Source organism: Chenopodium quinoa, unplaced genomic scaffold (genome assembly GCF_001683475.1).
Source record: "Chenopodium quinoa cultivar QQ74 unplaced genomic scaffold, ASM168347v1, whole genome shotgun sequence".
In the NCBI taxonomy this organism is placed as follows: domain Eukaryota; kingdom Viridiplantae; phylum Streptophyta; class Magnoliopsida; order Caryophyllales; family Amaranthaceae; genus Chenopodium; species Chenopodium quinoa.
This window is the reverse complement of record NW_018742720.1, coordinates 2,208,829-2,226,098: the sequence shown is the minus strand read 5'-3', so window position 1 is coordinate 2,226,098 and position 17,270 is coordinate 2,208,829. Positions and strand designations below refer to the sequence as shown.

The following is a 17,270-nucleotide window of genomic DNA, read 5'->3' as shown; positions in this document are numbered from 1 at the left end:
AACCTCTACCATAACCGTCCTCTCTAAGTCGTTGAAGCTTGAACTTGCGAGTTTAGCCAATGCATCTGCCTGCGTGTTCATTGCTCGAGGAACCAACTTGATTTCGAAATATTCCAGACCAAATGTAACACTCTTGAGTTTTGCCAAATATGCCGTCATGCTCGGCTCTCGAGTTTTGTAAGTGCCACTGAACTGATTTGCTATTAGTTGAGAGTCAGTTGTCATCTCAATACGCTTTGCTTCCGCAGATATATGCATAGATGTATCCCTGCCAATGTTGCTTCATATTCTGCCTCATTATTCGAGGCTTTGAACTTGAACTTGACAGCATACTCGAACACATCTCCCTGGGGAGAGATCATAATTACTCCTGCCCCTGAGCCGGTTGAAACAGACGAGCCGTCAACTGATATCTTCCATGTGCCGGTACCATCCTCCTCTTCATAATAAGACGTTTCTACAATGAAGTCAGACAAGGCCTGGGCTTTGATTGATACCCTTGGTTTATACATAATAACATATTTAGACAATTCAATCGCCCATTTAAGTAAACGGCCAGACGTTTCCATCTTCTGCAAAGACTTCTCTAACGGCTGATTCGTTAAGTTATCAATTGCATGTGCATCGAAATAAGGACGCAACTTTCGTGCGGCCACAACTACTGCGTACGCGATCTTCTCTACTAACGGGTACCGTCTCTCGGCAGCGTTTAAAACGTGGCTCACAAAGTAGATTGGCAGTTGGGTTTTTAGTCGTTCCACTAGGAGCACTGCTGCTACGGTCTTTGCTGACGCGGAAATATAAAGCTGCAATGTTTCTCCTTGTTCCGGCCTTGCGACGGTGGGTAAGGACCTCCCCCACATCCTGGAACGCCTTGGATTGGTCCTTCCCCCATTCAAACAGCTTGTTCTGACGCAAGATCACGAAGAATGGTAAGGCTTTGTCAGCTGACTTGCTGATGAATCTCGTTAATGCAGCCATTCGACCAGTGAGCTTTTGTACATCTTTTATGCACTTTGGTTCTGGTAAACTAAGAATCGCCTCAATCTTATCGGGGTTAGCGTCTATCCCCCTTTCGCTCACCATGAACCCGAGAAACTTTCCTGACCGGACGCCGAACACACACTTCTCCAGGTTTAACTTCATCCGGTAGCGTCGAAGAGTTTCAAAAGTTTCTCTCAAATCAGTGACGTGATCTGTAGCCAAACGGCTTTTCACAATTGAATCATCCACATACACTTCCACATACCTTCCTTTCTGATTCGCAAACACCTTGTTGACCAGCTTCTGATACGTAGCCCCTGCATTTCTCAATCCAAACGGCATAGCCCTGTAACAAAAAACTCCGGAATCAGTAATGAATGTCTCCTTGGTTTGATCTGGCTCATATAGGCTGACCTGATGATACCCGGAGAAAGCGTCCATAAAACTCAATAGCGCGTGACCGAAAGTTGAATATACCAATCGATCTATCCTCAACAAGGGATAGCAATCTTTCGGACAGGCTCTGTTCAAGTCCGTAAAGTCCACGCACATTCTCCATTTCCCTGACGACTTTTTTACAATAACCACATTTGCTAACCATTCTGGGTATGTGCAGGGTTCGATAAACCCTGCCGCTAGCAACTTATTCACCTCTGACTGAATAGCCTCCATTTTCTCTGTTGAGAAGTTCCTTTTCTTTTGTCGGACAGGTCTTGCTCTCCTGTCGACATTTAGCTTATGCACAATGTCGTCGGGATGTATCCCGAGCATCTCGTCTGCCGAGAAAGCAAACACATCAGCACTTTCTCGTAACAATTCCACCAAATGGCAACGCGTGTCGACATCCATATCGGACCCAACACGCACTACCCTCCCGAGAACCCCTGGCTGTAATTCGATCTCTACGGTCTCGCCTCCTGGGGAAGGACGTGGCGCAGTTACTGGCCGAGTATCGAAATTTTCCATGGCCAAATCGTGCGCGGAGGGAATTCGTTCTCGCTTGGATGGTGTCTGTTCACAAGTTGGTTGTCGGCTAGACTGCTTTAGTGCTGAAACATAACACTCTCTGGCCATAGTTTGACTTCCTCGTACGCGCTCTGTCGTTCCCGCGTTGGACACATATACCATTGTTAAATGGTACGTCGAGACCACAGCTAGCATGTCATGAATTAAAGGCCAACTGACAATGGCGTTGTAAGCGGATGGCACATCAATCACCAAAAACTCCGCCATAACATCTCTCACTGCCGGCCCCTCTCCCATTCAAACCTGAAGAACTATACTACCCTCAGGTCTTACCGTTGATCCGTTGAAGCCTATCACGGGATAGGACACTGGCGTTAAGTATTTTCGGCCAATTCTCATGGCGTCAAAAGCTCTAGCAAATAGGATATTGGCGGAACTACCGCCATCAACGAGAGCCCGCTTGATATCTGCTCCATTTACCGTCAATATCAGCACCAACGGATCATCATGAGGGAAGACTATTCCCTTAGCAACTTCCTCCGAGAAAGATATAGAAAACATAGGAGAAGGTCGAGGTCGTTCCTCTACGCTCAATGCGTTCACTAGATGCCGGTATTCCGACAAACTTTTCTTCGCCCCACTTACAAAACCCCCGTATACCGGTCCTCCAGAAATGACATCGATTGTTATTTTGTGTCCTGTCGGATTACCTCCCTGTCTGGATGTTTCCGCATGATTTTGTCTGTAGGTGTCATCTTGCATTGATGAATCTCTCTGCTTTCGGTACTCGGTTTGCCTGGGCTGTGCATTTTGCTGTCGATCGGGACCTGCTTGAGTACGATACTGGGACAATCACCCCTTCCTTATGAGATCTTCAATGTTCTCCTTTAATTGGACACATTCTTGGGTGTAATGACCAACATCTCTATGAAACATGCAATATTTCTTCACGTCCTGGCCCTTCGTTATCATCGATGCCGGTCGACTCCAATCTTCTCTATTCTGGTTTATTGAATAAATTGCCGCTCTCGGGGTGTTTAACTGTGTATAGCTGCTATAACGGCCCAATCCCCTTGTCGGTCTCCCAGATCTCTGCTGACCTTGTGGCAGTACCCTGCTTATCCCACCCATCTGGGCGTTTGGGCTATTATCACTTTGCCTTCTGGAGGGTTCTGCTGACGATATCTGACGGCTCGTTTTCAGCAGTTCCTCACTCTTTATGTATTCGTGAGCCTTGGAAAATGCTACCCCTAAGTTTGGGAAAGACTTCCGCGACATATATTTTTTGAAGTCGTTGTCACCCAGTCCATTCATCAACGCCATCACGTCAATTTCTTATTGCAATTTTGGTATGGTGTTAGCCTCGTTATTGAAGCGCCTAATGAAATCTCTGAGTGATTCCTCTTTTCGTTGCTGAATAGCCATGAGCTCGCCAGATGTCCTTTATCTCGCACTGTTACTTATGTACTGACCTGTGAACAACTCCATCAGGGTCTCAAAGCAGTCGATTGATCCCGGCTCTAAATTGGAGAACCAATCCGAAGCTGCCCTGGTAAGAGTCGTAGGGAAAACTTTACACCACACAGCATCGGTGTCGGTATATAACAACATGTGACTTTGAAAAGCAGCCACATACCGCTTAAGGTCCCCCTTACTGTCATACGTACAGGACGACATCTTTATTTTCTCCATTTGTTGGTCAAGTACCTCTTGTGTGAACGGAGATATCTTGGGCCTGATGATCGCCCTGGCTGCCCGCCTTTCCAAGCCACTGGAAACCTCATGCCGATAGGAACCTGAATCCCCCACCTGGGCGTCTTGCGTGATTTGGCGCTCAGCCGATATGGTCTCTCGGCCCCGGCTCCTTGACGGTTGTTTCTATCCCGCCTGATTGAACTGACTCTCCAGGTTCACTATTAGCGGTTTTGTCGGTACATCGGCCAGTACCTCCCCTGCTGCTAACTCGGCTTCCTTTCTTTTCTTAGACATAGCCTGCATGACCCTAGCCGTTATCTCTAGCTCCTCCGGGGTAAACCCCTCCAAGGGATCGGGGGTCACTGCTCTATTGCGGTCAGGTGTTAAGGGCATGTTCGTTGTGTTGCCGTGAAGGAGATGAGTTTCATCCTCGACCACGATTTCTGGTACGCTGTTTATAGTTTTATTCGCGTTAGCATTTAAGATACTAGTATCATACTGCCGGTTATCAACCTCCGGTACCGGTGCTGTAGTTTCCTTACTTCCTTCCATAACTGTGAGAGGTTTTATTGGACGATAGAAGTTATTACTATCCCCTCCTTCTAGCGCCAATTGTTCCTGCTGATTTTTGCTTCCGTTGATGTCCGAGGGCTGGTAATGGTTTACCGTCCAATTTCTCACCTACATAGCCAATACAGATTAGCTAACCCAGGGGTTATCCGGGAATAACCTCTCCGATGCTAAAGTCAGTACCTTTGTGAGAAGAAAGTGAAAGAAGAGAGAGAAAGTGTTTTAGAGAGAGAGAGATTCTACCTTTGAAGTGAGGATTTGCTTAGGTATTTATAGAAACGCAACCAAGCAGATGCCACTGTAGGGAATAATTTCAAGCCTTAAAATCCCACTAGCTTGAACCCCACTGTGATCATACACTAAAGTACGGTGGAGTCCAAAAGGGAAAAAGATAGAGCAAAAGAGTCGCCAACAAGTTTTTAGGGAACTTGTAAACCGTTCATAGGATGAAGGTTACACCCCTTAACGATCCAAAAGATCGTCAACTCTATAAGGTCATGAACCAAATAAGGGTCCGTGGATGATGGTACAAATCCAACCTAAAAGAGATTGAACCTGCCCTAATAATAGGCCTCTACTTTATTCTGATCGTATTCATGTGCGCTTTCTAATTAACATGCAATCAATAGGATTAACCCTAAACCTGTTTAATCTATGTTGGTTGAATATTAATGCACAAATAAACTTTTATTGGCGATCACTTGAATTTATAATCACATTAATCCTGACAAGATTATTAATTATTTTATTAAGCATGATTACAAATACAAATTCCCTTTAAGCATGCAATAAAAAGGTGATCAAGCAATAAAGAATAAATAATCAAGCAACATAATAAATAATCAATATCACAACAATAAAATTATAATCAAATTAATCATTATCAAAAAAATAATAAATTATAACAATTATAATCATAATCATGTTCATGTTAATATTAAAGCATAATAAACATAGCAAGATCCTAGGCATGATACTAACAAGATTAATAACAAACTCTAGCATGTCACTAAGAAATAAAAATCAAATCTTTAACCCTAACATGATACTTACAATCATAAATATTCGGAAGAACATAGGAAGCATCACAACAATCATATTTAATATTAAAATTACCTAGACATGATACTAGGAATATCATAATAACAATATAAACATGATTTCTACATCATAACATCAATTAAAACATTAAAGCACTTACTTTGATGCTTCGTATCTCTTTCTAATAACAAAATACACACGTTAGTAACTTCAAGGAAAATAATAATCAAACAAAGCAATTAAATTAAATAATTAAAATAGAGATTTGGGACAAACCCTCAGAAATTAAAACCTTTCACGCCTAGGGCGAAGGCAACTTCGAATATGGCTAGGTGTTTCTAGATCTTGCGAATGCGGAATTTTGTATAAAAATGTAAGAAAGAATTGAATGAAAGAATGCTAAAGAATTAATGATTGTTGATGAAAGCTTGAGAATGAAGAGAATTGGTTGTAGGTGAATGTAGATGATGATAAGGTGAAAATTGGTGAATATTGGTGATAATTCGTGCATGAAAACGGAGTTTTTGATACGATATTTATAGATAAAATTAGCCAAAAAAGATAATTTAACAAAACAGAGTCTGACGCACGCAAAACAAGTTTGGCGCCAACCCTGGCTAGTTGGCGTCAGCCACCAATGGCTACAGCCAGGCGCCAATGGCTAGCACCTGGCGCCAAGCCTGGTTCCAGGCGCCAATGCCTGGGGTTGGACGCCAAACTGGATCTTAACGCGTTTTCGAAAATCTGATAAATTTCGAAAATGCTAATTGAATTAGGAATGAAAAGAACCTTCTAGAAGATTCTAGAAGACTAAAACCATTCCTAATTTCATTAGGAGTGATAAATCACATTAGGCCCTCCCCAAGATCATTGGGCCATACATAAAGCTCAAACCGGGCCCAGCTTAGTAAATTGGCCATAACTTCCTCAATATTCATCGAAATTGGGTTTATAATATATCGTTGGAAAGGTCTTTGCAAGCCCCATCCAACTAAACTACTATTGGATCCATATAATGGACCAACCAAACTTAAGTGGCTGTTTTCTTAAAATAAAGTTTTCAAAAACAAAGAGAAGAGAAAAATAAAAACTTTCTGCAACACTAGACCTTTCCACACTTTCGTTTCATTCGATTATGATTCGATCTGAAAGGTACTCATCACTGGGTTTGGTTTTGGGGAGACACAAATGGGTGTCTACAGAAGCCCCCACTTTGACTGAGTTTGGAGAAACGCAAGTTTCAAAAACAAAAGTCAAAGTATCGATAGGGACGAAGAATGATTCAGAATGTTCTGCGATCCTAAATCAATCTGGTAACACCGATACCTGCAAACTAGCGTTAGTTAAACAGATAAAAGAGTTAAGAAATGCGTATCTTGCACCGTCGAGCACACGTCTCTGAAAGTAACCGATTGGTTGCCGCTGTTTTGATGACCTCCTGCAAGCTAGAGAATGCCATTCCGCTTGAAAACCGTTATGCCCGTAACCGCTTCCAAATTAGAATATTGCTTCGCCTGAAACTATCCTCCTCCGCAATGATAATATTCCACGTCCAAGGGAATACTATCGAAGATTATTTCTCTTGAAACAATCCTCATCCGCATTGATAATATTCCACATCCTAGGGAACACTATCGAAAATTATTTCTCTTGAAATAATCCTCAGTTTTTTGTGACAACTCTCCGCAAGCTAGGGAATGCCGTCGAAGATATCCTCACTTGAAGTCATCCTCATTTGATGCGATAATTTCCCAAAGGAAATTACCGAAGACCCACTTCTGTCGATCTTTAAAAGTTTGCCTGAACTTTGCTTCCGCTATGCCTGTATGTCGACACTTCTATTGCTTTGAACCTGTACGTCGGTGCTTTTGCTGTGATGACAATCCTCTTTTCTTTGGGAATAGTTTCCAACACAACTCTTGTATGATGTATGACAATCCGATTTAGGGAAAGTTGTCAATGCCACGTAACAATCCATCCTTGGAAATGTTGTCACGATGAAGCGACAATCCGTACCTCGGAAAATTTGCCAAAATCCAATTTTTGGAAAAGTTTCCAATGCTTCGTAACAATCTTTCATAAGAAATTTGCTACGATCAACAATCCACATCTTGGAATATAACTCTTGAAAGCAATCCACCTTCGAAATTTGTCAACGCTATGCGACAATCCTTTTGGGAAAATATTGCCACTATTGACAATCCGCGTCTTGGAACATTTGCAAAAAAGAGTCGACCGACAATCCACTTCGGGAAAATTTGCCACTTACTGAAATGAATGACAATCCACGTTGAGGAACTTTTGCCGATATTTATGATGAATAGAAACCTACAACAATCCTTTGGGAAATTTTGCTATAGGGAAATGGGTGTATGACAATCCAATTTCGAAAAACTTGCCAGCGATGACAATCCGAACTTGGAAAAAATTGCCAAACAAAGAAGGAGCACGACAATCCACGCTTGGAAACTTTGCCAGAGATGACAATCCAATCTTGGAAAAATTGTCGTTGAAGAAGATGCACGACAATCCATTTTTTGGAAATATTCTCAGTTGGGGATGACAATCCAATTTTTGGAAAACTTTGTCGTTTAATAAGAATGCGCGACAATCCATATTTGGAAATATTATCGTTTAAGTGCTTGCTTTTGAACCGATTGTAATGAGCCAGTGTTTTAGGCGCTTAAGCTAAGTGAGACGATTTTTTGTCAGGTCAATCACTTACTACGATTGTAATCGAGCCGACTACTAATCATGTCAAATTGCTTATAGGGGCTAACTGGCGTACCAAGGAACCCGAAATTGCTACATGAGGTCGAAATCACCTTTCTGGGAGGCTTCGAGCTCTGTCGTTGCTGAGATATCTCTGGCGCCAAGAATTGGAGTAGGGTCTTCCCTATTCTGCTGCACTTGTATTTATTTTTGACTATAGAACTTTACCAATTTCTTTAATTATCTTAGGGTTAACCTAAGGCTTAATGTTGCTTGACTCATCGACTTGACACAACTCAAGGTATAAACTTGACTCGATATGTTTGACTGAGGTTGACTCGACTCGAAGTGTAATGACACATGTGTTAGACTCAAATCAAAGTGATACGGCACGACATGAGTCAATGTGTACATGACTCGTGTGTGCATTGTAATGTGATCGTGCGACTCGAAAAATGCAAAAAAAGCAAAAAATTTCTGTCAATTTTGTGGAGGGTACCGACTTTCTCCCGAAAAAGAAAGACGCGAAAAAAGAATCGAAGTTTTCGAATGCATGTTAAATGAGCTTAGTCAAATGTCATTTGATACTATCTCTCAAGGTGCAAGGATTAATCCATCCTAGGCTATCTCAACTTTTGACTTCATGATGAAAGTATTTAGGTAACTTAGGCACGGAGTCTAAGCACTTCATACTTCTATGTAATGACAATTATGATTGATGAGTGATGTTGATATGACAAAGCATGCTTCAACGTTGTGATTTTATGACAAAAGGTTCCTAGGGGAAGTATTTGGTCATGTATCTGTGCGGTGTGTGAAAGTGACACTAAAGTTAGGCCGCAAGAGCTAAGTGTGTGGAAAGATATTATTTATTAAAAGAGTCAAATGGTGGTGACTCTTAAGCTAGGTAAGCTAATGATGTAGGGATCAAGCCCCCAAGTCTAGCTTTAAATTAATAGGGATGAGCATTGGAGATCCCTTGATATGATCATGGTGTAAGTGTGTGAATGTGAATATGAATGCATGTTTATTACGGCCGCACCTCGATGTGAGGTTGCCTACGTATCCGTTAGGAATCAGGCCGAACGTAGCTCTAGCCAAACCTCGTACAAGTGTGTATACCTCAAAAAAGGTCTTTTTAAGGGTTGTAACGTGGTTAGCTAAAGGTTTGAAGAAGAAGGGGATAAAGGCTCAAGACCCTATATAAGCCCCCAAGGTGTGCAACCTTGCTTTTGAATATTTGTATTTTTATGCTTGAGGTTTTCTACTCTTTTTTTAGCTCTTTCCTTTGTTTAAGCATTTATTTCATTTTTATAAGTGTGGGCAATCTCGATCATGCGGTCTATAACTCACTTGGCATTCATGTTTCTCGAGCACTCGATAAGAGACGCAATCTGAGACGTGTTCATATCAAAGATATTTTCATATCAAAGACATTGGAACACTTGCCCTTTTGTACACTTTTATTTATTTTTTTGCTTTTGCTTATTTTTACTATTTTTTGAATTTCTGAAATCACTCAAGCTTTGTTCTTTGAAAATTGCATAAGTTGCACACCATCCCATCCCAAGGTTAGATAGATGTAGATTGAAAAAAGAAAGGTCTATTGTTAGACGAGGCTCAAAGTGGTTTATGAAGAAAGGATTTGTAAATTAGAATGGTGAAAGGAGATATGATGTGGCTACAAGAGGTGCCTCAAATCATTGGTATACCTTGTGTTTAATTCGACATTTTTTTTAAAATGCAATATAATGAAATGATCATATGTAAGGAAATAAATGCTCATTTTTATTAAAAAAATGTATAATGATCCTACAAAATAAATCTAAAAAGAATAAAAAGGTGCCTATGTTAGACTTATTGAGGAAAGGGTAAAGAAAAAAGAAATAGAAAAAAGAGGTCGCGAAATCTTGTCGTCGAAGTTCGCCTCTGTCTTGTGTTGTTTGCTCCGACATCATCCAGTCTTCTCGCTAGCTAGAGGCAATGGGATCTTATTTGCCTCTATGAGATCTTGAATGAGGTTTTGAAACCTGTAGCATTTATCAGTAGTATGACCGCGCCCTCGATGGTACTTGCAATAGGAGTTTGGATTCCATTTCGAAGATCGATTTTCTAGTGTTGGATCCTCGGTAGGGCCGATAGGTTTGATTAATCCTCGATCACAGAGACGATCGAAAGCAGCATCGTAGGTCATTCCAATGGGTGTGAACTCTCGCCTGGGTTTCCTTTTAGATCCTTGATTGTCCATGGCTAAGACACCATTATGGTCAAAGGTACTAACATTATTACTAGAGTGGGTGTTTTCGGAAGAAGAAGTATTGTCGTTCTTCTTTCCTTTCCAGCCACCGTGGTTACTATTGTTAGTAGCTTTTTGCTTTGCGAGGTCGTCTTCGATTTCAATTCCGATGTCATAAACGGCCTTGAAAGTATTCAAGTTGTGTTGATATTTTAAGTGCTTTGAATACTTTTCTTGGAGATTCTTGATAAACATCCTCACAAACTCGGTGGGGACCTCAATCATCTTGGCTGAAGTTTCCCTCCATTTATTAAAGAAAGAAGTAAAGCCTTCATTCTCTTTTTGTCTTAGCATCTCAAGTTGTCTATGGTTGGTTTCAACTTGGATATTGCACTTGTACCTATCAACGAAAGCGTTCACTATCAATTCCCAAGTAGAGGTTTTCTCCTTGTCAAGGGAGAAGAACCATTGTTGGCAAACGGTTTCAAGAGATAGTGGGAACAGATAGAGAGGGGAAAACCTTCTTATCGATACCCTTAATGCTCATTATAGTTTCAAAAGCTCTTAGATGGAAGTAAGGGTTATCTGTTGCCTTGAATTTAGGGATGTCAGTGGCGTTGAACTCATGTGGAAGAAGTTCCTTGTCCAGTGAGACCCCTTGTGAACTCATGCCCTGAAATTTATAGTCACTAGATAGCTTGCTTAGACTCTCTTGCATGAGATCCATCTGTTGTTGCTTCACGGGATCATCGACCTTAAGTGTGAGGAGCTTCAGTGTCTCAGTCACGGTAGTCAATTGGTTCTTAAGATCATTGACTTCTTCTTGAGTCGCCATTATCTTCTTAGCCTTCCTCTTTTGACGAATCGGTTTATCAAAAAGCGAGACTTGAATAAAGAGGTTGTCCTTGATTAATCGCCCTTCTCTCCTCGACCAAGTACTGTGGGAAAGGAAGTTGGGGATATTCATTATTAATTATTTAACTCAAACTCTATTCGACATGCAATGGAAGGAGGAAGTGAAGAAAGATGGAATAGAATGTGAAGAAGAATGATGGAGGGATATGAAGAATTAGGAATAGAATGTACCCCCCAACTCAAATGACGGAAAAGACCGACTCATGCATTAACCTAAGATATGGTCATGGTGACATGTGCTCAGAGTGTGTGCTAAGACTAGTGAGTGTAGATGGTACGTTAAGACTCGTGTCATGACCATGTGGCTAGACTATGTGACTAGACTCAAGCAAATACTAAGTTAAGACTTCACGTATATGCATTAAACTGGATAGACTGTGGTATTTTAGTCATAACTTTTTATCTGCAACTCTGATTGGGATGAAACAAACGCCGAATTAAAGATAAAACTCGGGGCTACAGATCCATAGGTTTTACGACTCGTATTTCTTTCTAGAACTCCAGATATGACCAAAACAAGTTGACGTTTGTGCAATATACGGGAATAAAAATCCGGGTTGACTTAAAGGAACTATGACTCTATTTTATGTTTATTTATTAGCCCAAATTAATTAATTAATTAATTAAACAAAGTTCTTTAGTCATTAATCAGTTTATTTAGTCTTAACACAAGTCAAACAAACGGTTAGGAAAAATCACATAGAGTATGCACAACAAATAATGCACAATTAGTCAAGTAGGCACAATATGATGCAATGAGTTTGCAACCTAACCATGGCTCTAGTTCTCTAAAGTTCGAGATATGGGTTAGTCAATAGAGGGTCCATGGTTAATTGTCCAGATGCACCGCATGGAAGCCTAACCGTGAAGGGTTGGAGCGAGTGGATGTGACACCGCGAGTTTTAGAAAAAAAAACTCGCTTCCATGGTTTGGTGAATTCAACATTCTCGGATGTACCCTTTGTTGCACGGAGCGTTCAATCGGGTAGATGGAGCATGAATTCCCAGAGGGTTATGTTCATTTGTAGAACACATATGGGTTTAAGAAAAATGAGAAATTAAAAAATTCAATCATGAAGTAGGATCGAGCAAACAATACGAAAAACCGGTCGAAATTAGAACGCATATTTCTGGCTCGGTATTGGGGGAAATTGGCGCCAGCAAACAGAGACTGGCGCCAACTTTTAACTGTAGCGCCTGGCGCCAATGCTGGCGTCTGGTGCTACGGCTAAAAGTCTGGCGCCAAGCTCTGGCCCCTGACGCTACTTCCCACATGCCTCAGCAGCTTTATGTGCTCAATAAAATCTTCTAGTTTCGCGCGGTGTTATTTCAGTCCTAGTTGTGAAAGACATTCCTCAAATTTCCTACGTGTAAAATCCTATGTTTTTTACTCATTACGGATGGTCTTTCCAATGAGATCCTTTTTATGCATATGACAATAATGTTAATCAAAATTAAGCACATGAAATACTTAGAACTTTTTGAGTCTCATCCACTCATTCTAAATCATTGCCGAAATAAATTCAGGAATTAAAATAGAAATCCTCCCCAGTGGAGTCGCCAAAAACTGTAGGGAATAATTTCAAGCCTTAAAATCCCAATAGCTTGAACCCCACTGTGATCATACACTAAAGTACGGTGGCGTCCAAAAGGGAAGAAGATAGAGCAAAAGAGTCGCCAACAAGTTTTTAAGGAACTTGTAAACCGTTCATAGGATGAAGGTTACACCCCTTAACGATCCAAGAGATCGTCAACTCCATAAGGTCATGAACCAAATAAGGGTCCGGGGATGATGGTACAAATCCAACCTAAAAGAGATTGAACCTGCCCTAATAATAGGCCTCTACTTTATTCTGATCGTATTCATGTGCGCTTTCTGATTAACATGCAATCAATAGGATTAACCCTAAACCTGTTTAATCTATGTTGGTTGAATATTAATGCACAAATAAACTTTATTGGCGATCACTTGAATTTATAATCACATTAATCCTAACAAGATTATTAATTATCTTATTAAGCATGATTACAAATACAAATTCTCTTTAAGAATGCAATAAAAAGGTGATCAAGCAATAAAGAATAAATAATCAAGCAACATAATAAATAATCAATATCACAACAATAAAATTATAATCAAATTAATCATTATCAAAATAATAATAAATTATAACAATTATAATCATAATCATGTTCATGTTAATATTAAAGCATAATAAACATAGCAAGAACCTAGGCATGATACTAACAAGATTAATAACAAACCCTAGCATGTCACTAAGCAATAAAAATCAAATCTTTAACCCTAACATGATACTTACAATCATAAATATTCGGAAGAACATAGGAAGCATCACAACAATCATATTTAATATTAAAATTACCTAGACATGATACTAGGAATATCATAATAACAATATAAACATGATTTCTACATCATAACATCAATTAAAACATTAAAGCACTTACTTTGATGCTTCGTATCTCTTTCTAATAACAAAATACACACGTTAGTAACTTCAAGGAAAATAATAATCAAACAAAGCAATTAAATTAAATAATTGAAATAGAGATTTGGAACCAAACCCTCAGAAATTAAAACCTTTCACGCCTAGGGCGAAGGCAACTTCGAATATGGCTAGGTGTTTCTAGATCTTGCGAATGCGGAATTTTGTATAAAAAAGTAAGAAAGAATTGAATGAAAGAATGCTAAAGAATTAATGATTGTTGATGAAAGCTTGAGAATGAAGAGAATTGGTTGTAGGTGAATGTAGATGATGAATTGGTGAAAATTGGTGAATATTGGTGAAAATTCGTGCATGAAAACGGAGTTTTTGATACGATATTTATAGAGAAAATTAGCCAAAAAAGATAATTTAACAAAACAGAGTGACGCACGCAAAACAAGGTTGGCGCCAACCCTGGCTAGCTGGCGTCAGTCACCAATGGCTAGCGCCAGGCGCCAATGGCTAGCGCCTGGCGCCAAGCCTGGTTCCAGGCGCCAATGCCTGGGGTTGGACGCCAAACTAGATCTTAACGCGTTTTCGAAAATCTGATAAATTTCCCGTACTGGAAGATAAAATAATATAATTCCTTCGAAAATGCTATTTGATTTTGATTAAAACTCTGAAAAGTCAACAAAGTCAATTTATCAATGCTAATTGAATTAGGAATGAAAAGAACCTTCTAGAAGATTCTAGAAGACTAAAAGCATTCCTAATTGCATTAGGAATGATAAATCACATTAGGCCCTCCCCAAGATCATTGGGCCGCACATAAAGTTCAAACCGGGCCTAGCTTAGTAAATTGGCCATAACTTCCTCAATATTCATCGGAATTGGGCTTATAATATATCGTTAGAAAGGTCTTTGCAAGCCCCATGCAACTACACTACTATTGGACCCATATCATGGACCAACCAAACTAGATTGGCTGTTTTCTTAAAATAAAGTTTTCAAAAACAGAGAGAAGAGAAAAATAAAAACTTTCCGCAACACTAGACCTTTCCACACTTTCGTTTTATTCGATTATGATTCGATGTGAAAGGTACTCATCACTGAGTTTGGTTTTGGGGAGACACAAATGGGTGTCTACAACCACCTATACAGATAGGTGGCACACCGACCTTGTAAATAGCAGGTGCCTACGCGGCACCAAACAGTTCTCCACGTGTCAGAGGGACATGCCACGTTCCGAGAAGCAGCTCTCCACGTGGCAGAGACTGACGCCGGTAAGGACATGAATTATTCAATGATTAACGAGGGCTTTAAACTGCACGGCACTCTTTTACCGGCATATTGTAGATGTTACCGGTATATCCCGTACAATTGGCATGGTGATATTTAGGATTTGGTTTGTAAATGTTGTGTTAACTACGAGTAACACGAGGCGAAGAAGGGGGTGATTGTGTGGGCCGAATGGCATTTTACCCCTTAAGGTAGCTGAGGGAGCGTGTAGGAGAATTATATGTACTGTGGTAGGAGTAGTGGGCTGATTGAGGAAAGTAGGCCCAATAAAAGAATTGGATGGTGATGTGTGTGAGGTGGCACGACAGGTTGGCTGTGTGGGGAAGTCGGTCCAGCAAAAATATTACATAAAATTATAACAATAAATTTGCTTAAGATCATGAAAATTATAAAAAATTAATATACTATCAATACATAACTCCTCTCACGTAGCATGTAACTTATATACTATATGTCAGAGGGTAGCACAAATAACGCCGATCAAAGTGGAGAATAATAATCTAATATATATAAATAAAGTAGGTATTTTTGGAGAGCATTGGGAGCGCCACATAAGAAAAGTTATATTTTTAACCAATTAAAAATTAGATTTTTATTTTATTTTAGAATTAAAAAAATCACTCGCCACCTAAACAAAAGTGACGAATAAAATTTAAAATTTTTGCCACGTAGGTAAAAACGACGAATAGTAATTTATTAGGATTTTTATTTTTTAAGAACACTAAATTTTATCCTTTTTATTTGTTACAAAACTAAAACTAATCTTTAGATATTAGGATTTATATTATTTTAAAAACTTAAAATTAAATTTTGATATTTAAAAAATATAAATTATCATTCGATGTTAATGGTTTTATGTAAATATCTGATGATATAATCCACCAAAAAAATATTTATATACTAAATGTATGTAGAAATTCGTGCATCGCACGCCACATAAGCAAAAGTAATATTTTGACCATTGAAAAATTAGATTTATATATTAATTTAGAATTTTAATTTTCAGTCTCCATTTAAGATATTAACAAATGAAATTTGAGAATTGAAAACAAAAAATAATAATTTAAGATTTAAATTATGAAAAAAAAACAAAAATTATCTTTTACATTAGGATTTATATTACTTTAACGAATAATTAGAAATTAAAAAATATATTTTGATTTAATGATTTTATCTAATTATCCGATGAATGAGATAATATTTATTTCAATTTATAAATTCAAGTTCTATAATTTAGAACTTAACCAAATATTTTACCTTAAATTAATGTTAAAATAATAGAATAGAAAATAAAAACAAAAAAAATTAAGAAATTACAAAAAAAATATACAAAATGAAATATTTAAAAACCGTGCATCGCACAGGCTTACATCTAGTTAGAATAAATAGAGGACATTTAGAGTTCCAATTCTTCATCCACAACAATCAAACAAAAGAAAATTACATAAAATTATATCAGTATACATATAAATGATCATGGCGAATCAATCATTTTCAACCATTTTGATGTTGGCTCTCTTCTTGGCATTTCTAATGGGCACACTAGCTGGTATATCTTTGTTTTCCCCTTCATCTTTTGCTTTGATTTCGTCTTGTACGCTTGCTAACTGTCTAGCTTAATCGATTTTGCTAACCATTGACTACGAACTTGAGTTATATTTTTATTATAGCGAATGATGTATAATGGTGTACGTATGTTTATGTATACAGCTTCTGATACAGTGCTTGGCTGCTTTGCAAGAGGAGTCAGTTGTGTTACGGATGACGATTGTTGTCTCCCTCAATGTATCCAATATGATGATCAACATTCCTTTTGCGCTATTTAAGATCGCGGTGCATTCATAATTGACAACTATACCTTTACCATATGATCGGTCGAGCTACATGAATAAGTAAACAAGTCGATCTATTTCGAATTTGGTGTATGTGTGATTAAGGTTATGCTAGGACTTGTGAAGGCGAGTAATTTATGGATCAGACGCATGCTCTATCTTACGGAGTATTAAATTACTAGCATAACAATAGTATAATTTAATTATGTACGTATGTTATGTAACATTGTTTTAAATGAGATGCTAAGCAATAAATTCTTGTCATTTACCCTTTTTCTTTTAGGGATCGAAACATGTCATATACTTTACTTTACTTCATATGTTTGGTTAACCAATTTCAATTATTCCTAGAATATGATGCCGTAATGATTTTAGAAGATGAATTAAACTTGAATATGCTTAAGTTAGATATGATGTATAAAATATGAGTATATATGATCAAAATTCATGAAATAATTTGTATCATGTTACATATTTTTACAAAGAGACCCAAAAAAAAAAAAAAAAAATAAAAAATTCTTAAAAAGTCTTTTATTCATGGCAAAAATCTCCAAGATACACCAAGTTTAGCTAG

General features: G+C 38.6%; 1 protein-coding gene across 1 annotated transcript; it reads right to left on the bottom strand.

The window, feature by feature from the left end:
• Positions 1-221: 221 nt before the first annotated feature.
• LOC110722980 lies at positions 222-2,217 on the bottom strand. Its single transcript, XM_021902252.1, has 2 exons — positions 688-2,217; positions 222-593 (listed from the first exon to the last, which is right to left on the bottom strand). The coding sequence occupies exons 1-2, from the start codon at positions 2,215-2,217 to the stop codon at positions 222-224; spliced, it is 1,902 nt and encodes a 633-aa protein (XP_021757944.1).
• Positions 2,218-17,270: the final 15,053 nt, after the last annotated feature.

Bases quoted from the DNA above. Each gene is read 5' to 3' on its own strand.
- LOC110722980 (XM_021902252.1), bottom strand. From the start codon at position 2,217: ATGGCGGAGTTTTTGGTGATTGATGTGCCATCCGCTTACAACGCCATT. The intron at 594-687 runs GTTAGTAGAGAA...TTAACGAATCAG, and splicing joins GCTGCCGAGAGACGGTACCC to CCGTTAGAGAAGTCTTTGCA.